Genomic DNA, 23,183 nt, shown 5'->3' with positions numbered 1-23,183 from the left:
TTTCAATATCTTAAGTTTTTTTTTTTTTTAAATAAATGAAGCGAATCAGAATATTTTAATCTGAAAATCGTGATCTTTTATTTTATCAATTTTTGATAACTTTTTTCGTTATAACTTCTTTTATAATGTTTTCCGAAGAAGAAAATATAAAAATATAAAATTCTTTAAAAAAGAAAAGAAAAAAAAAGCAAAGAAAAAAAAAAGAAACTAGGATGAGAATTACAGCGCCATTTTATAGGTGTTAAATTCGACCAGATCATTTTATGTATTAGTAACATTTAGAACAAGTGTATTTGGTAATATAATATATGGTAGGTAAGCACTTACATGATTGGTTCTCCATCGCTAAATTCGACGATTTGCATGTTTTGATAGGCATAATGCACCATACTGAGATACTGCATCCACTGTAACCAGCTAGGAATATTTGTCGCCAAGTAGCCGCCAAAAAGTTGTGTGGCCAGCGTGTACAGGGCGCTGATTGTAATCGAGACTTGCATGTCCATGCAAAACGCTCCCACGAAAAACCCGACGCTCTATAAGCGGAAAATGTATTTTTGTAATTTTTAGCAATCAGACAAATTGCACCACGAAATATATTCAATTCAATTTACCTGAGCGACGATGGTGTTCAATAATAGAAACATTAATAGGGTGAAGAATGTACTAACACTATGCATGCCAAGCATTGGGTAGGAGATCAGATGATAGACGGCTGGCAAGGTGATTGTCAACGGCAGTTCGCCGACCATTTTGGCCAGATAATACGCACTCAAGCGATACGCTCCACTCTGGCGTTCTTTATTAATAACTTCTCTTTCTGGAGGGACTGTAAAACACAATAAAATTCAGTTATTGATATAGTTATACTTATATATTACAATATAGCTGCCATATGAGTATGCAATGTGCATATTTTTACAACACTTTAATGTAGTGTCGTCGTATCGTGTGAACATTATAATATATTATGGAATGGTGCAGGTACTTACAAGACGACAGTGTACCGAAATGAGCAAAAAGCATCCAGTAAGTAGTGGAAAAGAACATCCACCCCTGGATGTTCTGCAAAGATTGTTCCGTGCGCGGCAATTGGAACCACAGCAGACCGGCCAATATGCCCAGCGCAATTGTTTGCACCCAGTTCAGTGTGCTCAACATTTGAGGACGCGCTTCTTGGAAGTTCCTCTGGCTCAACACCTAAATAACCAAAAAACCCATATATGTAAATCCCGTGTCATATTTTAATTATTCTGTATAATGATATGTTATTACTTTGAATTGTGTCCAAAAGCTGGTGGGCCATTGCCAAGTAAAGTCTTCGTCAGATGTAGAAGTTGAAGAATGGCTCTGACTGTCGGGCCATAAATTTTTCACTTCGTCTTCGTGAACTACAATACAAAGTCAATAGTTAAACGATATCGATCGCTATTGGAGTCGTTGTTTAATATGTAAACCATAAAACTAAATTTCGTACACACCTCTGACTGCAGTATAACATTTTTCATTGCTATCTGTAGACGAGTCACTGAACGCTGTACAAATATGACCGTTGGTAGCATTCATGGGCCATTGATATTTATCTGTACAATACAAACAAATGATTAGATTATTAGGGCATTGGGTACAGTTTTAACGATATTAGCTGTCTAAGGGCCCGTTTTACAATCATAGTTTAAACCTGGTTCAAATCGAAATGGGCGTATTACAATATCCTAACCGTGGCTTAAACTGAAGTTAACTTGAACCACCGATTTCGCTGATATATGGCCATATTTAATTACGTTTAGGTAGTGATTTTTCATAATAATTAATTATAATAATATTAATAATTCTTAAAATATATGATTATATTATTGTTATTATTATTTACAACTAACCGTTATGATTGTGACGATAGTTATTTAGGTACTTGTCACACGTGCAATTCAAATTCAACGATTCTTGCTGATAATAATCGTCTTGGGCTCTCTGTGCGGCGGCTATTATCTTTTGTTTCATTTCTTCTGTACCTTTAACTTGTTCCACTATAAACGAATTATACCACAATCTTAATAAAATAATCACAACGAATCGCCAGATAATTAAACACTATGTTCGATGAAACTTACGAATGAAGTCAGCCGGATTGTAATGTGGGGCTATCGTCATTCCAATGTTACTAAAGAAATTTACAACTTTATTGATGTCACCAAAGTATGCAGTCTATATATAAAATATAACAATAGTTTTAGTTTGTGATATATATATACATAATATATTATGTTTAGGTTGATAGGAAATATATTAATGAAGAGTATTAAATATGAACATTTTTTATGTTGTTTGATTTTAGTGTTTCGTACCTGTCCATTGCAGATCAAAAGTAGTTTATCAAACATATGAAATATTTGAGATGACGGTTGGTGAACAGTGACTACAATAGTTTTTCCTTCTTTTTCGGCGTATTTCTTTAGCGACCACATCAATTTGTAAGCTGAATGAGAGTCCAGTCCAGTTGTGGGTTCCTAAGTTACATACACCGAGTGTCAATCAATTCAACCAAGCTGAAATATTTTCGACTAATAGGTATTAATGTATTATGCTTACATCTAGCAGCATTAAAGCTGGATTGGTTAAGAGTTCGCAAGCGATGTTTGCTCGTTTCTTTTCACCCCCGGACAAACCACGCTTCATGTAGTCCCCGATAACTAAAATCAAACAAATGTACACGTGAGATTAGTTAAATGTTTATTAATATATAGTAATATATACCTATAGTTATGATTTTTTTTTTTTAATGGTGATTAATGTGCTAACATAATAATATTTTAATCACTTAAGCATCATTAGGTAGTATAAATACGGTAGAAGATTATTAGCTAAATACAAAATTAGTTTTGTTGTTTAAAAGAATACTTAACATACGTTGTAGCCTGTAGGTATATTTTAGTGAAAAAAAAATATGTTCGGTAAATAATAACAATGAAACTAGGTAGCCATTCAGTATTATTGCAGCAGCGATAGATTATAATACTATTGTCTTTGCATGCGCGGTTGTGCAGCACTGCAACAGTGTACTTGGTATAGAAACATTAAGTATCAAATATCAATATGATATAGGTATATGAATCGTGGTATAGTAATTTATTGACGGTGAATTATTCATTTTAAAAGAAAACGGTAAACTGAATAATAATACGAATTCGAAGAAAACACCATCTAAGCTCTGTGTATCGATAAGCTGCATACTGCATACATTAATTTCAAGAACAAAATATATAATAGTATTATATACTGTACAGGAGTTTTTAGCAATAATAAAAAATGAAATAGGTGATTTTTAATTGTAATTTGTAACTGTCTTGCGACTTGCCAAAATCGTTAATGCACCACTAAATATAACACAGATACCAACAGAGACTAAAATAACGGATGCATACGAACTGAGTCTCAATAAAACCTTTTAGAACGAAATGAGTTCTTGGTTGTTTTAAGGTAAATATAAACTAATAGAGTCCTATTAAACTTAAAAAAAAAAACTTTCTTCCAATTGTTATCAGATTTAATATAGTTTTTGTATTTTATAATATAATCATGTTTGGGTGTAATATATGTATAATTTAAATGTTATTTATGTATATATATATATTTGAAAAATGAATATAGGTGATGATTAAATTGTTTTTATACATTGGCTAAACTTTTGGTATGTGATAAATATATTGTACACTTTCAAATCGTTTTATTAAAATCATACAAATTTTGAATTATATGAACGATATCACGTAGTCAATGAAAACTATGTTTTTTTGCTATGTTTGGTTGTATATCTTACTGAAAATAATCCTCGGACTCAATAAGTATATTTTTCGTTTCCAAATCGCGGACTCAATTCGTATGTTTTTCGTTTATACTCGGAACTCAATTACATTACTTTTCCCGTTCATGTAATGGTTGAACTTTTCTAGTATATAAAGCGAACATAATAATATTAACGCCCGAAATTTCAAAATATATATCATTTTTACTGAAACGTTGAACACGTTTATATTTTTTGTTAATCAAAACAATAATAATTTGTAAACGACGTCGTGTACACCACATGATTATAATATAATATTAAATTATATTATACATATATTATTAATAATTTAAATTAAAGATAGGTATAGATAATGCACGGCCGGCGTATATATATATATATATATATATATAGTGTAACACGAAGGTTAACCTTGGCTAACCTTTACGATAGATTAGCGTATAATACTCTCGTACACATATTTGTTATTCGCTTTTTTGTATTTTTTATGCAGTTTTATTCTCGATCGGTTATGCAACCACATCGGTGCTACAACAGCGTCCGAACAAAGCACACTCGTTCAACAGTCCCAAAGCATGTGTGTGTGTGTGTGTGTGTGTGTTTGCACGACGTGTATATAATATATATCATTTACGATTATTCTAATCTAATTTATTATATCGATCTATTATAATATATTATATACAGCGCACCGCTGTTAGTCGGTACCGAGTGTCTATGTAATAATAATAATAATAATAATAATAATGTATACGAATTTACATACTTGTATCTTGACAGTTGTTCAGATCGAGCACGTCTATGATATGATCAACGTACTGCATTTTTTGACCGCGAGATAATGAATCGGGAAGTCTCAGCATTGCAGCGTACTGCGACCGCGAACATGAAAATATCAAAACGTAACTTTATAATATCAGTCATTATTATACTCAAATCATTAGTTAATACACCCGTAATTGAATACAGCACAACAACGTTTATAATAATAATAATATCGCCGTCATTAGGTATGACGTTTTATATTATCTGTGAATAATATATTATTTGTCCAAATTGCGTTTAAATGCGGAATACACACCTCGAGCGTTTGTCTCAGGGTCAAGTCCGGGAAAAAAATGTCTTGTTGTAATACGTAACAGATACGCCGCTTGCACCGCTTGTTGAGACGCTCGCGATTCAGGTGGATGCACCCGGAATTCAACTTGGTCCGGCCCGAAAGACAATTTAGCAAAGTTGTTTTTCCACATCCTTTAAAATATAAAAACAAACAAATAGAAATTATTAGTAAAATTATTTCCACGATCGGTCAGGTTAGGTTTTTATTTTATTGTTATTATTATTTTTAGTATTCATATCATATTATTATTAGACTCAATGCTTTTTAATATAATATATCTATATATAAATATAAGGAATATATATTATACATATTATATTGATAAAATTCTAGTTTTCTACGGTCAATATCGTTAAAAACATAATACGTCTTACAGATATTTATCCAAAAGTAGAAAAAATTTAACTATCATCAGCAATATTATATGTTATATGTTATCAAAATTTAAAAAAAATACGTGTTATACTCGTGGAAAACTCAACTTATATATAGGATTATTAATTTCCTTAATCTGAAATTTTTACCTATGTCAGTGGTGAGATTTAGTAATAAAGCACCTATATAGATAACTAAATAATTAGAGATAGTTGGACTCGTTTGCAGTGCTGGACCTAAATCGACAAACGCAATTTAAGTAACGTTGATCAAACGTTTCAAATTAATGCAACATAATTATGTTTACTTTATGGTTTGAGAATCTAAAAGTATACCTAATATGTTTTATATTTTTATAGTTTAAGCGCTTTTTAAAACTGTTAGAGTATTTAATTTGAATGGTATAGGCGCGTACACGTTTTGTGTCTATTCCTTTTTTAGATTCGATCATTTTCGCGGACATTGCCTATACATACAACTAAATATAACGTTGTCATTGTAATGATGTTGTACAGTACTATAAGATATTTCATAATAATTATATGTAACTCGACAAAGTGCGGTATCGGACTCACCTGAAGGACCCATTACGGCCAACACCTGTCCCGGTTTTACGACACCACTGATGTTCTTCAGCACGTGTCTCTTGTCGTCTAGTGTCACTGTCAGGTTGCTGAAAGTCAGCTCGATCGGCCGATGTGCGGGCAACGGGTGCATACATCCCGGGGGTTCTTGCACGTTCACTCCGTTTTCCAACCTGTGACAGAACAGCAAACCATATGTTATAATATTATTATTTATTATATAATATGAAATTAAATGCATCGTGATCAACTAAGCCATATCATCTTGCGTTAGTAATAGCGTTGCTGCAGCGGCGTAAAAAATACGACTCTAACATTCCCGTTAAATTTTACGGTTAGGTTTTTTTTCGGCCGACGACGTTATTCGGCTGATTTAATGATTTTGATTATTTGATCAAGAGACAAAAATGTTATTACAATAAGTTCACCGACCCACGCGTGATGTTTGCAGCAGATGTCAACGAACCAGCTATATATATATATTAGCCAGACGAAAACACACGCACGCAAATATATTATGCATAAGTATAATATATACACGTACGCATATGTGTGTGTGTGTGTGGACCGATTTCGATTTGACATTGCAAATTTTCGGGTCTCGCAATCATCATTTAGCATTAGTTAACACCGATTAAAAAAACATACGCAGTTTCGTTTATTCCCGTATTGCGGCTATTATTATTATTATTGTTGTTGTTGTTGTTGTTGTTGTTGTTATTTGTTATTCAGCTGGGGTGATATATATATTGTATATATTGTACGAGTGCAGCAAGTGCGCAGCAGCAGTGTTTTGTTTTATCCGTTATAACATAGCCGTGAGCACTTCATTAAAATATTATACTTATATGATAATTTATACGCCACTGCCGATGGTTCGACGATAAATACGTTTATTGTTATTATTATTCACCGCGACATTTTGTCCGTCTGCAATGATTTCGCGATGTAAAAATCAGATCGGGCGACGATCTATAATATTTTTTGCATACATTATCATACGTATTTCCGAGCTCGTTGGGCGCACTCTGCACAACAACGTAACGGCACTGCGTATATACATATTATATGGGTACTGCGTGAGAGAGTCGATAGTATTTTAATGTATCGTATAAATGTATGATGAGATTTAGGTTCACAGCGACCTTATCCGATTTCAAAATACGCGCGAGAAATGCAACAACAGTCGTTATAATATTATATTATATTATTATTGTTGTGAGAGCGAGCAGGCGGCGCTAAACCATTCCGCTGATGCGGCTAAAATAATAACGAGGCGATAAGATCCAGAGATTCGTCAATCGTAATGATATTACACATATCATTTTTTTTTATTGGATTATTCAGCGTTTCGTTTATCGTTGCACTACACCTATATACGCGGTTTCGTTTGAGTCGCATATTCAACTCCAATGCAAAGTGATTATATATACCGTGCTACAGCATTAAACACACAGCCGGATCGATGAAAAACACTCGTTTCTACTATAATATTAATGTAATCTAAGTACCTGACTATATACTCATCAAGTTTTTATTCGTGATTACTACACTACGGTGTTGTAAGTTGTCTGTAATTGAATCTATAAACGAATTAGATATGGCTATAAACGCCGAGTTAAGCAGACAATAATTAGAACGCGTAGGCTTAACCTGCAGCAGATATTATAATTGCGTTATAGCAGATGTCCATCTTATCGAATATACCTACATTTAATTGTGACAGATGTCTGAAAAAAATCTGTCTCGCGCGTAGTAATATCATCATCATCATAAGTCGCTATGATATATATTGTTTTTCGAAATAAAAATTTTACGACGCATCCTTTGATGTATAAAAAAAACATCGTTTAGACTTTCAACATCACTCATTTATTTGCACCATTCAACATAGTTGCAGTAGTTTGCCAACGAAGACGATTATTATAGCTAGTATTTGAAAAAAAATCTCGACATATTTAAATATCAATTAACATGACGTATATAGTGTATATATACATCATGTACCGTATATAGCATAAAATTAAATAGTGCATTAAAACACGCATTCCTCAACTATGCACAATCTGACCGTTTACTATTATTATAGTCCACGGTCGCAGCTATATGCATATTATATAGTGCATATAAAAATGTATTGATTGCAATCGTATAACGGCTAGGCGAACGTACGAGCTGAAGTATAATAATTAATAATTATTATATCATGTATACGTTTTAATTGTTTTCCGTTTTGTTATTATTATTTTTTTTTTCTAGTTGGCAAGCGTCACACGAAGTCAATAACTTATATGCACCGACGGTTGCAGTGTTTATATACATACAAAAACTCCTATGTAAGACGTATTATAGATATATAATAATAATAATATATTATATTAATATACGACCGCGAGTTTTACACCACTTTCTATTTCTCTTCATTTCAGATGACCTGCTGACAAGACCGGTTAAACTTCATCGGGACGTATAGCTAATACGCGCTGCACTATAGGTATTTAATATTATACACACTGCACGAATATAATAAAATAATAATAGCACAATATCTCGCGCAGTCGCTAAAAAAACCTTTATTATCACTGCTTATTAATCAGCTAATACGATCAGCTTTTATTTTATTTTCGATTACAATACACACATATAAATATAAATATATTACGAAACCGGGGATGCTATAATATAATATAACTCATTACTCGTGTACTTATTGAGCGGTCGAGGTCAAAGCTCATCTACAGGAAACTCGCAACACTATATATACTTTAACGTTTGCCATATTATAATACATAGCTGTACTTTCTACAATTATACGAATAATAATTTTATTCGGTTTTACAATGCCGACGAGAAATTATTTTTAGATTATATTTATTATATTATAGGTGCCTATGCAATTTATTGATAATATATGGTGCAAGGATTGGAAATAATGTATGTAAATTCGGAACGGACGACTGTATAGGTACATCTTACGGCACGATGATGATAATAATAATTTACGAAAAAATTAAAATAATAATAAAAAAAATCAACTTACAAACAATCCGAGAGAAGTTTTTTGATCATTTTGTACCACGAGCGCTGCAAGGTGTTCTAACCACGAACAGCGAACGCACTGCAGCAATATAGTGTAATGTACGTGCGTGGTGTGTGCCCGTTAAAACGCGATAGGAGGAAAAAATATTTCAAAACTATTTAGCCATTGGTCCACTGATAAAAGACCATCAGCAACACTTGGGTGGATGTAGGCCGTGTGATTATTATGATTAAATGTTTACATACGTTTTATCGACTACCTACCCGATGTCGGCCGGCCGGTCGTATTATGTTTTTGCTAACGATCGGATTTTTTTCCTTATGAACATATCAAAACGTTTTCGATAAACCGTTTTGGAGTTCGCAAATACGTGTGTGTGCGTGTGTGTTTATATTGCGATTGTGTCTGGGTACGGTTACATTCCGTACGGACCGTGAGAGCTGCTATTGTTTGCCACGGCGAAAAAAATACAATTTCCGGAAAACGAGACACAGATAAAAATATAGCTCGATAAAAATGAATAATTATATATAGGTGTATATTATATTATAGCCGCCGCGGTCGATTCTATTTCTTAATATTATTTTTTTTCATGATAATCTACACGATTTTCTCAAGAAACGTTTTAATCGGTCAACGTCCTTTATATAAATATAATATATTATTTCATATAGATGGAAAATCGCAATTTTTTGTTGCAATAATTGATAACGCGTATGTAGGATTTTTTTAATTCTACTGTTTTAAATTCACTGCAAATCCTGAAACTCGTATTACTACGTATAATAATATTATATATACGTGAAGTGGAACTTTCTACAATTTATACATGTTCTAATATGTAAAGAAACCAAATAATTATTACATGAACTTTATTTATATCTTTTTCTAAAACCAAACTGTAAATATATGTGTAGTATGGCTATTGAGTGTAATATTCTATAAAGGGTTAAACGAATTAAGTTGATATTTTTAACAAAACGAAAACAAACCGTACCTATTTATATTTAAAAACGAAAGTGTAATATAATAACATGTAGGTATATTTGTGATATAAAGGCAATACGTATTATATTCATGTAAAAAACGTAAATTTTTAAATTAATTCAAATTCAGAGCTGGTTAAGTTAGTAACTACCTACATTTAAACCGTACCATTGCATTATTCAATACTTCGAAATGCTCTCCTTAATATAATATAAGACTGAATTTCGTGAGATGACTCAGTTTTTTTGTGTTTTTTAAGAAAACTATTCAGTAAAAGTGTTGCCAACGGGTCAACAAACTCTAAATACGTGCAAATGAATATATACGACTCGGTAAACGATGTAACTTAAATAATATATTATTATATTTGTATGTGCGTGAAAAATAATTCTTAAAACAAAAGCCAACTCAATTACTAGCAACGGCTACCTACGATTTTATGGTGAATTTCGCAATAACGTCTAAATTATAGTTTTAACGAAACAAAATATAAATAATATAGATAATATTATATTATACGTGCATGTATGGATTTTACGATCTGTTGGAGTTAAATGCGAAACAGCCGACAGTTATATATCATTAATATCGCTGCAGTGTACCCACAACAGAAGTGTTGGGCATTTACGGTTAACAATATACCTATGTATAATATTATACTAATTTACTTGGACGAGGTTCCTCGAATTCCCATCGGAGATGATTAATATCACGAATAAAATAATGTTATGAAATGGACACGGCCATGGTTATTGCAGATAATCGTGATGTGGCAAAAATCATCGACGTCTTGTGCTGTGAACGAATTTCGATTGGACAACACCAATCCCATCGAAGCCGCTGCAGCGTGCAAGCTTACACCGACGTGACCGACGGTTGATGACGGATGGTCAGTATCATAAAAAAACAAGAACATAATCGCGGCTATGGTACATATTTTTATTATTTTTACGACTAAAACACGCGTACCTGCTAGGTATGCGTTTTGCAACGAACGTTTAAGACGGACCTTGCGAGAATAAAATAATACACACTGCACTACGTAATGTTCACGATTCAGCATGTATAAGTTATTACTGGGGACTTAAAGTTATTTTATACAAAATCAATTAAAATTTGTATTGATATTATTTTAACATGATAATAATGTCGTGGAAAAACGGGGTTTTTTAAATTTTTTTTTGCAACGCGAAAACGATTTCGGTCGGACGCGTGGAAAATAAATAACGATTTAAATGTGCTCAACGCTCCAACGGCATCCGAAAACGACGATGATAATGTTATAACGTAATGTATTAGTATATTATAATGCCGAAAACCTGGAATATCTTGCCGTCGTTGCACGGACGACCGATTAGCGCGTAGCTGACACAATTATTCACAAACGCATATGTAATTGTAGTATTATATAGGTGACTACTACTAATAAGTGTATACACAATTACGCGAGTATAACTAGGTACGAATCGTGTCCGCGTTTATCTGCATTAAAAGAGCGATCAATGACCCCCTTATATTATATAATATATTTATTTGCTTAATAATAAACACGCACACCGCGGTGAAGTAATAATATTTTGACCGTATATGATATTATTATAATACCAAAGTCCGCGCACTTGAATAGGTACATCAGTCTGATTAATGAACAAAAAAAAAAGTTAGAAAATTCGAGGTTCCGTTCGAGTAAGATATTTTTATAAGAATATACCAGCGAAAGCTGCAGCACTCCGTATGCTACTGCTGTAACACACTCCAGCGAAATATTATCATTATAATTATAATTATTATATTAATATTATTATAATGTATAAAAATATTATTATGCCGGCGCAATACGCAATGCGTTTAAATGAAAATCCGTTCGGGTAAAAAACTTGCATGACTACATGTGGAGAACCACGGCGGTATTTTTACTTTATTTATTATTATTGTTATATATTATATTTCGTCGTCGTATTATATAGGTACAGGTGAAATCGGACGGGGGAGACCGAGGGGGGAAACGTCGCCGCCGCCGTTCACTAGGGCAATGGGTCCGGAATGCGGAGCAGCGCACGACGATTTATAATATACACCTATACAGTGTATGTACGCGGTGTATATTTATAATACTGGTGTTGTGCGTATCCTCGGCTGAGAAAAAACCGCACAACAAAACGCGAGTGGTTTGACGGATATGGTGATGGAGAGGGATATAGAGAAAGAAAACTAATAAATAATATATACAACAATAATAATAATAATAATAATAATAAAGGTGATGTACGGCGATGATAATATAATAATAATAATAACATAATCGTTATGCGCGGGCAAGTAGGTCGCGCGGTAAATTATTTTTAAGAAGAGGACAGTATAATATTATGGTATCATTATTATAAGGCTGTGAAGAGGGGTGGGGTTGATTAGATTTGGAGGGGGTAGTGATGATGGAAGGGGGTGACTGGGAAACGGGCTAGCCGTGTAGGAGAGGGTGATGGCGTGGAGGAAACGGTGGCGGCGACGATCATAATCGGTCAGTGACTCCCTGGCTGTGTCGCTGTGACGAGCCGGAGACGCGTGCGGAGGGATGTGTGTACGATGGGGTGGTGCGGTGAAGGGGAGTACCGCTGCAGGTCGGACGCGCTAATACTAGATTTCCTTGTGCTGTATTATCCGGGCAAGTGCCATCACCTCTTCTACCAGTGATACCTATACCTACACAACACCCACCTATATAATATTATCGCGGTAACTGCTGCTGGTATACCGCAATGGTAAAATATACCGTAACCGGCAGTAGTGGTTGCAATAGAGCTGCAGTATTATATTATTATTATTTTATAATATATATATATCGAGCAGTCGAGCGTGTGTGTGACGGCTTGTCGGCGGGGGCCTCTTGTTCGAATTATATTATTCTAAGTATAATATTATTATTATTATCATTATTGTGGTACCTATCTATATAAATAAAATTGCTGTTGGTGTTTTGGCCAATCGTTATTGTTGCACAATCGCGGGCGCCCAGCACAAATTATAGTATTAAGTAGGCACCTATATATATATATATATATATATACATCAAGACGTATACGTATCACGATAATTACAATATTATTCGGCAACGGCTGCAACAATGCCCCCTCCCCACGCCGGCCACCCACTGCTGCAGGTCTCGCCGGCGTCGTATAAATTTAATAATAATGTATAACGCCGCGTAGACAGCGTCGCGGGGTCAACGGCCGGCGTCGGATCCGGTCCGCGGCGAGCGCGTCTTGTCTCCCGGGCGCGCGCGGTTTTGCCGTTGGGATCCCGAAGTCCCGTTCTCGTTCCCGCTGTCGCACCGTCGGCGTCGTGATGGCGTGCGAGAAGATCAACCGCCGCGCGGAGATCTTACAATATTTTATGTACGGGCCGGCGCGGCGGTCGGGTAGATTTGCGGACGACAAGGACGCGGCGCGATTTTCCGGGCGCGCTGCAAGGACGGACACGCGACCGGGACGAGCCCATTGTGTGCGTGCGTACGAATTTGGCGTGTACGCGCGCTGCGGTGCGGGTCGACGGCGGTGCTATAGGTGAAGCGGTGCGGTGCATTCGCTCGAATGTGGGACATAGTTCAACGGCCGGCTAACCGCGGCGGAACAACAACTGGGCTATATACATATTATTGTTATTATTATGTACGTGTACGTCTCGTCGTCCGTTTTGTTTTTACCTTTTTCGCCTCATCGCGCTCGCGATCGCAATCGTATAATATATACCTAGTTATTGCACGCGCCTTGGTTTCGATAAAATAACGAACGATTCCTCCGTGTTTTCAACGACAATATTAAAATACGATAATATTTGGGGCATTACGGTGGAGGGTATATTGATACGCGTATTCTGCAGTCGCTGCATCCACATCCCCGTAACCCGTGGCCGGCTCCGCGGAAACTAAAAATTAATCGTTTTTACGACGGGTGCGGGTTCGAGGAAATTGGAGAAAACTTCTCGACGAGAAACGCGAGCAGCACAGACAACGACGACGTTCGCGAGTTTATAGTCAGCTGACGGGGGCGGCCGTTGCATCACGGAAACGCGACGGGGTGGTGGGGTTCACCGGGTGGCGCGGCGCTAGTGAAAGTTATCAGTGTGGCGACCCAGCGGCGGCCGGCCAACGACCTCTCCTCTCCACGAAATCGACCGTAACGGTGTGTGGTGTGTGTGACAGTGTCCTCTACCTTATTAAAATAATAACACACACACATAGATATATTATGTACATAATATATTTTATATAATTATTATTAATATATTTTTACGTGCGCGCACTCATGTTTGATAATCTATAATATACGGACAAGAACAACACATTATTTTTTTACGAGTATAGGTGCATACGGACCGTCCGCGGGTTGCGGGGAAATCGCTGTATTATACATTATTTTTTATTTTATCGACGAGACGCCCGACCTCACCGTCTCGGTCTTATAAAAATAATGATAAAATAAATAAAATCGATATGATACTATTTGTACTACCTATATGATAAAATATAGAATTACACGCGTGTGGATGAGGCCGTCGACCTCGCGACGGGACGACGATAATATTATAATTTAGTTACGTAAATTCGTCGGAGAGACGCCGCCGTCGACTTTGAGGCGCGTTTCACGAATAGCGCGAAATCGCGTGTATTATACTACAATTATTATTATCATATACCACCAAATACCAAATAGGGGAAGCTTAGGAGGTATTAGCATCCATAATTTTAAAATTAGCACCCTTAAATAATTTTCGGGTTTCTGCGTATTAAAAACTTCTCCTTACAAAAAAAAAAAAAAAACTGAAATTAGAAAACGCATAGCTTAAGCGCCCTTAGGTTTTTTTTTTTTTTGAAGTTGTGCCTATGATTGTTATGACGACGAATATCGACGGTGATCCGTCTACAGAACACACGTGCGCACAGCACCATCGTCGTTTGATTTATTTTCGCGAGTTCGGGCGGCCGGGTTATGCGCCGCGCGGCGAGACGAGGAGCGAAGTAGACGCGATAAGAAAGACCGCGGAGAATAAAGATCGGTAGGGAGAGATGGATGATGTTAGTCGACGGAGGTGGAAAAGAGGTGCGTGCCAAAAAAAAAAAAACGTTAGGCTCCGGGTTTGCGTATACAGCCGCGATACGACAAGACATTGTGCTCCTCCGCGGTAATGTGGCACCGGGCCAGCGCAGTGGATCGCATCGCGCCGCGCTATGTGCCAGATTCGAACGCGCGCGCCTATACGTCCTGTTCCACGTCGTTTTGAGATTTGTTGTTTTCGTCGTCGTATATCATTTATTGTTTTGCTCTCCGCGTAATACATTGCATCGTGTTTAAAATGCACAGGCTGCCACCGCGTCTCGTGCCGTTGCGACGACCAAAATATTATGTTTTTCATTATGGTATTACATCGCATTACATCATCGTCATACCGAAATGCAATAAAATATAAGCGCTTGGCTTGATTTTGGGTGGGGGGAGCACATTTAAGTCTACACTCCTCCCACGCACAACACAATGTTCGTCACAAAGTGCTGTATTACAATACTATATATATATATATGATATACGTTCCACGCCGAAATGTTTTAATGTGTATTTGAATACATTTGATTTTCAGAAAATTTCAGGGTGGGCCAGGGATTTTTCGAGGCGGGAAATGGCCCGCCCTTGGCGCCGTCACTGGCAGCAACTGTCAATTGCTATAAGTCGTATAGTGGCTGATGTGGTGGTGTACCATAATTATATTATTATGGTTATTTGAGATCGGTGTAGCACAAATTGAGCACTAAAACATGGCATTTTATCGGGTTTTTGTGTTTTCCATGCTCTCTCGATCGCCAAGTGAAGTTATCCGGTTTATATATTTTAATCGTGCAGGATAAGTGGGTAATCGACAGGGCAAAATAATGTGGGAATAATAATTTTAATTTTTGTATGTCTCGAAAACACTAATTCGAAAGCTAAAATTTAACACTATATAACGAGAATTATTTGTGTTTTTTATAACATAGGTTAAAATATTAAATTTAATAAACCGAAACGCTACCCTAAAATTCCTAATTTATGCGTTACACATCATATTCAGTTTATAGTCTTTTCACGATCTGATTGTTGGTATGCACATAATTGTATAACATTGGATCTATATAATATGCAGTATAGGTACCTACATCAATATTTTATGTAAGTACACTGAAAGTCATAAAACCCGACTCAGACCGTATAACATGCCATCGATAATAATAATTACAACCCCTTTATATATGATACCCGTATTGTGACTTGTGAGTTATGTATATGAGCTGCGTATAGGAATAAAATTTGTTTTAAAAATATTGTAAATTCTATGAGAGCGATGTATAATATATATCACATTATTATTATGTAATTATGTACTGCGATGTCTCCTTTAAGTGGACAATAACATTGTTGTCGCACACTGCTGCGACCGATACGTATCTATATACGTACTATATACATGGAATATAAACGAAAGTTGAAAATAATAAAATCGCGTTTTTCCTCAGGAATTTTTAGTTTCTTTCGTATAGTGTATACATTATTTCATATTAATATTCAAATAAATTGATGTCGCAATGTTGCTGCATGTCATTATATATTATTATATTATACGCGCAGCAGCGGTCGCTGGCCCGACTGCATTTTTCACATACTATTATATTATAACGCATAACATTCGAACTGCAATTCGTCAAGTAGATAATATTATATAATATTATTAAAATATCATAATAGTTATTTTAATTTTTTTTTAATCAGCTACATCAGTGGCCCATACAAACGTTTTTGTTGCCCAGTGTGCAGGATTAAACAATAAATAGAGCATTGCTGTCGCCGGAATAATAATTATCACACAGCCGGTACATAAATAAACTTTTACTAATTGACCTCGCGCATGGCACAGTTCATTATTTAACAATTTCAAACAAAACAAACTCCATATTATTATTGTGTTTTAAATCGCGACCGTCGAGGAGCGCGCGCGATTATTGTAGCCGAGGCAGCAGGTGCCCAGGTATCACAATCTGAGAAATTTTACACTCGTATTTTTTAGTATTTAAACAAAACATTTAGAAAACAATTGGCTGTTTATCGAATTATACGCGTGTATGAAAGAAAATTATTATTTTTTTTTTCAACTCGCACGTAGGTACCTGCTTATATTTTGTATTTAAATAAAAAGCACTATACTCACCGCAGTGGTTTATCTAACTCACGTAGTATTAATGACCTATCTTTATGATTCTGCTGCAATCATATAGGAAATTACTCATTTACGTACGCAGTATACATATATTTATACTTATTCAAACGCAATCAACTCTACAGATGACTATTTATAACAACAATAACTTCAAGCAATCCGATAATTTGATGATTTCATAATATTTTCTATAAATATAATAAAATATTATATATTTGTAACTATATTTTTTTTAGAATATCTATCATGTGTATAGATGTCTAAATTCCTGCAGTATACCAAACGTTACACAATTACATTGCTCTAATGAAGTCATGATTTGTCAATTCAATCTTTGAATAATTATCGAACGCATTTTTTTAAAATTTGTAAATGTGTGATGATATTTAAACAACAAGCTCATAAAATTTTTAACACAATATGTTTAGATGTTTCATTTCTTCGTGACAAAACGTCATAACGATGCAATTCAGACTTTAACAGCGAAAACTTTATAAATTAGAAAACCGCACCGACTTTATAATTATGTTTCGAAGACAATTTGATAAAAATTATATAAATGTTGTTTTGTTAGTAATTTTTATTATTTACAACTTAATAAGTATTATTTAAAATGTAAGTGGAGAAGTAAAGCAAACATTTTGCCAAGTTCCACCATAATATGTGCCACTCTTCGTCATCATAATTTATTTAAATATGCTCATAAATAATAGCCCCAATCAACTGCTCAGTGTGTGCCTATTATAAATTATGGATTCAAAATGTAAGAAAATTCAAACAAAGACGATAAGGAACTAATAAAAATAGGTAATTACTATAAAAAATATTACATAAAATTAAAAGTGTCATCCGCGTTTAACCGTTAACACTTTTCAAAGTGTGTTGTATTAGATACAATAAATTCTATAGAGTTATAATTTTTACATAATTTCATTTTTCAAATCAAATTCGTTGATGTAGAACTGGTAAACTTCGATGCAATGAGATTAGAGGTATAACCACATCTATGTTTTAGGGTTTTTATACCTACCATATTCATATATATTTATACAATGAATATATACTAGGTGGCGTAAAGGAATTATATAATATATGAGTTCGTGGAATAAACATTTTACATCAACTAGTAAAACTTTGAAACTTTACCACTATATACACGTATTATGTATTTATTTATGTGTATACAGGCGAAAGTTTTCATTAATTAATTTACAAAAAGTTTTTAGAAGTATTTTCCAATACTTTTACCGCTTTTTATTTTTACTGCAGAACTCGATTACCAAAATAAAAGCTATAATTTAATTTAGATTATCGTAAAAAACCATAAAAGAAAAGTGTATATTACTTTATTTTATAAAATTTACTCTTTTATAAGTTAAAAAGAATTCGAAGACATTTATAATTGTATGGTAAAGCAAATTATAGTTTTCAAAAACTTAATAATAATTCTAAAGTCATTTTGAAAGGATTTTAAATACATTTTAATATTCGAATCTTATATAGTCTAATTCTAATATTAAGATATTATACATTTTTAAGGATTCAATAAATTCGAGATTCCACATTACGAAATCATATTTAATTACTATTCTATGAGTTTACAGACGAATCACGAATGACAAACCAGAACGATTTTGAATAAATTACGATATTTATTTGAAATGCAGTATGTATACATGCATATATTGAATTTATGCTCCATAAACTTTGATGATCACTCATAAATTTGGAGTTTCCGTGTATCTGCATTAAGTATCAATTTTATACATATTATTTACTAAACACTATTATAATACAAATAATACAATCATGTTTTTATTTAAATAATGTATTAAAGATAAATCGATTAATAATCAGTGTAAGTGCTTTTATGTAGTATAATTAATAGAAATGAGTTATTACAATATTAGAATTAAGAAATGTTTAATGAATCTATAATATTATTGTAGCTATGGGTCATTTGCAATGCAATACATATAATATATTAAAATGTATATAACAGAAACAGTTATTATATAAGCATTTAAAGCGTACAAGAATTAATATTATAATATATGTCATTGCAATTATAATAATTAAGTTAAGTGACAAAAGTTCACGCATCGTCTTAATTTTTAATACTCCATTTTTTTGTAATTAGTGCGTTGTTAACTATTACGAGTAACTATAATAACTATATATACTACAATAGTAAACTTAATCGTAGATAGTAAAATTTTTTATTATATGCAGCACCTATAATTTAGGTACCTACTTGCAGTATTCAATGAGTATAATATAAAAAATAAATAATATACGTTTTCCGTGGCGAGGCATGTCTGTATGAAAAATGAAATATAGATATATTATATACCAGAGAATTGTCTACAGAAGATGAGTCAGTAACGTCCTTTTACAGTATTCACAGTCGAATACCTAAAACTATCACATAATAATATACAATTATTACGACGAAACTTATTTAAGTATGTGGTGCAGCAGTGTTCGAGTCGAACTGTCGTTCCTTAATATTTAATATAATATAACGATCGGTGAATATATATGTATATATACGAAGAAAACGAATAAAGTATAACTACGTATAGCATTACGCTGTGAGTTATACCTATCTAAATCGTGAATAATTTTCGAGCTTTTAAAAATGGCTTATAAAATACTATATAATAAATATTTAATATATTATTATATTATCATCAATGTGGGTTGTAGCATAATATTTTTATATATTTTATTGATTGAAACCTAGATTCATAGATAAATATTGTACTGCAGTGCAATAAATATACTGCAAATTATTATTTGCACAATGCACATGATATTAAATACATTTAACATTTAACATTTAACGTAACATATTAATGCATTAATATTATCCAAGGGACGACAGTGAATGAATGGAACACAATAATGCACTGATATTAATATATATTGAAAACGATAACGATAATATTTTATTATTATGAACGTTTTTCGATGAGAGAGTGAAATTGCACGTTGAAATTTCATCTGCAGAGGTGCAGTTTATAACGTACGCATATCACACATATTGCACAAGCTCACACGCATACACATGTTATGTAGTACATATGAAAAGTGCTAAATTACAGTATAGGTAAGGTACAATAGGTACATATTTTCTAAAATCGAAATAATCACATAAAGGTATAATACAAAACATATTATACATAATATAATAAATCGCCATTGTATAATAAGCGTATTAGTATATGAAACAATATTTATTTAAAGTTATTATATTATGGTACATATACATTTATGATATATTTTATAGAGTTACAACATTGACAAACAATTAGTATATATAATATAACCTGCGGATGCAAATATTATTGACTATGTAAAATACCAAATACCGATGTATAACTATTTTGCAAATTATTTCGGTAATATAGATACAAAATATGTTCAATAATTTCTTTTTAAACTAAAGTATAGATTTTTTCAAATGTTTAGGTTTCTGATAATCAAATGGTTACCTTCGCATAATTCAGATATCGAACGCCATCATAGGAAGACATCAAAGTTATACAGCATATTATGCTGCATGAGTAAGTCTCAGTGCTACGTCTAACTGTTAGACTTTAACAACTCTAAATAATATTACAGAGATAAAAGATAATCATATCATCTATAATTTCACGTCTAAATACAAACGTATTAGGTCGTGTATAATAGATAATATTATTACCATTATATTTTCTTCTTTACTATTTTTTAAGGGTGAAATACTATAATTCCATTACAACTAAATGGACTTGCTACGAAATAAATGATGCGCGCGTATCGGACGACTTTGTAATAAAGCAGCTGAAATGTACGATTATATACATATATAAATACGCGCTTGAGTGGGTGGACCGGGCGGATTGATGTCAGCAGCGGTAGTCGGTCGTCCGGTGGGTTGGCGGGAGGAAAGGAGGGAACACCCGGCGGCCAGTCCCGCGCCACTCGACGAGCGGCGAGAAGGCGGAGCGCGAAAGCGATACGGTGACCTTGACCCACATCGCCGACGGGCCCTTCGTGTGCCGGTGCTGCCACCACCGACACCGCCATAGCACCACCGGGCGAGAGGGGGGAGGCAGCGTCGGACGTTCAACTCGACCGGCACTCGGTGATTTGCGCGCACGCGTGTCATCGTTTTTCACACGCCGTCCGCGTCCGTCTTTTCTTAAATTTTTCATCATAATGCGTCGATTGCAATTTGCATAGGATATACATGTTATTAAATTATTTTACCTGCAAATCCACTGGTCTACGTCATACAGATCTACGCGGTTATGTGCTACCTATATGTAAATCATTCTAAATCATCAAAAATCTACTTTATTTTCACAATTTTTAATTGAACTACTTATGTTTCGATATTTATACGTCTTCGTCAAATCACTAATATTATAATGATGTACACTTGTTAAGACGTCAAGAGAAAATACTACGTAAATATATATTAACCCATGGTCAATGCACATTTAATCCACTTGCAGGGGGTGGTTGATGTAGTCCTGTTTAAAATCTCTTATTATGTTAAAATATTAAATAATTATGTAGTTTGCCTCGGGTATGTTGGTCAATATCGATGGGGTGAAGTCTTTCACATAATTTTTTTCTACAAAATCGTACAATATGTTAGGAGTAAAAATTGAAGGTGATATAAATAATATGCATACAGTCATGAGATCCGCATCAAAAGCGTTGAAACTAATGATAATATTACTGTAAAATTATAATAATATGCTACCTATATATCGATTTCAGAAGAGAGAGAGAGAGAACGTGTGCGCTTGCGCGATCGACCGCTAGTTTAATATAGGTACTCGGAATCATTTGCAGATTATTACTGCAGTCCGTCTCTACAATCGTATTAGTATAATATTATATATCATATGATAGAGCGGCGGGAGGCGATTAGCGCGGCGGTGGACCGATGACGGATCAGCAGCTAACCGTCATCGGGCGGGTGGGTCGGTCGCTCGTCTGTGCTGTGAGTGTGTCGAGTTGGTGTACGTATATGTATTTTAGTGGGTTACGACGACAAAAGTTTTTCGGACGTATCCAAGGCGACGTCGGGTGGGCGTCGACTACCGCGGCGGCAGCGCTACAGCGGACGAGCGGGAAGGGGGACGACACCGCCGCTTGCATTGTACGCGCATTATATTATTATTATTATTGTGTACAAGGCGCATATATAATGTACCGGCGCGGTGCTGCTGCTGCTGCTGCAGTCATACCCTGCCCCAACATTAGTCGCGTTGTCTAGTCCCGCAACCTTGACGATTCATCAAAACACATCCTGTCCCCCTCCCCTCAACCTATTACCCCGTCATGTCAGCACACAATATAATAATATAATATGAAATTTATATACACACATATATATGTATATCGTATACATATATATAATAATGAACCTACGTATACACTTTGGCAGTTTGCTGTTATTATTGTACCAAAATATATTATTTTATGCATTTAATACGTGCATTATACTATGTGTGTATTGGGACGAGGAGTTTTCGTTTTCAAAAGACTCATGTCCCCCTACATAATATATTACATATATTATTATATTATAGTAGGTACAGTGCAGACGATAATAATAATCGTTTTTATTTAGGTGTGCGGTTATTGTTGTGTACTTTTGTATATTTTATAATGTATACACTGCGAATTCAACGCGTGCATAGTAATGTTATTATTTATAACAATATTATTGTGCATACGAGTGACTGTCGACAAAGTAAAACGTGTAAAAAAAGTCTTTCCCAAGACTTGTGACTTTTCGACGTTTTTGTAGTGTTATTGTTATTAATTATTAATATATACAAACGTGAATGTAAACAACATTTTTTTTTCTGGGTGTGAGGGTTGACGCTATATACTCTATTGAACCTCCAAAATTATCTCGTCCTACTATTCTAGTGTACTTATTATAAGACCGAGAATATATAGGCCATCGCCCATCAGACATAACATTATTATATTACCACTATAATATTTCAGTATAACTACTAT

General features: G+C 34.3%; 1 protein-coding gene across 3 annotated transcripts in view; it reads right to left on the bottom strand.

The window, feature by feature from the left end:
• The window catches only part of E23 (ABC transporter G family member E23), a 91,996-nt gene that overhangs the window by 1,671 nt on the left and 67,142 nt on the right, over positions 1-23,183 (bottom strand). For 2 of the 3 annotated variants that reach the window (XM_089222920.1, XM_015512351.2), the window contains exons 2-13: positions 5,876-6,057; positions 4,887-5,056; positions 4,572-4,677; positions 2,590-2,690; positions 2,346-2,507; positions 2,112-2,205; positions 1,881-2,027; positions 1,482-1,583; positions 1,276-1,391; positions 993-1,200; positions 615-829; positions 328-536 (exon numbers count right to left, since the gene is read on the bottom strand). In XM_089222920.1, the coding sequence (XP_089079046.1) occupies positions 328-536; positions 615-829; positions 993-1,200; positions 1,276-1,391; positions 1,482-1,583; positions 1,881-2,027; positions 2,112-2,205; positions 2,346-2,507; positions 2,590-2,690; positions 4,572-4,677; positions 4,887-5,056; positions 5,876-6,057 (1,812 nt within the window). Of the gene's footprint in view, positions 1-327; positions 537-614; positions 830-992; positions 1,201-1,275; positions 1,392-1,481; positions 1,584-1,880; positions 2,028-2,111; positions 2,206-2,345; positions 2,508-2,589; positions 2,691-4,571; positions 4,678-4,886; positions 5,057-5,875; positions 6,058-8,924; positions 9,064-23,183 lie in introns of those variants that run through there. The other variant, XM_015512352.2, reaches the window with a different exon arrangement.

This window comes from Diuraphis noxia, unplaced genomic scaffold, assembly GCF_037042655.1.
Source record: "Diuraphis noxia isolate RWA-SAM2 unplaced genomic scaffold, SU_Dnox_SAM2 contig0003, whole genome shotgun sequence".
In the NCBI taxonomy this organism is placed as follows: Eukaryota; Metazoa; Arthropoda; class Insecta; order Hemiptera; family Aphididae; genus Diuraphis; species Diuraphis noxia.
The sequence above is the reverse complement of the archived record's forward strand: the minus strand, read 5'-3'. Positions and strand labels throughout refer to the sequence as shown.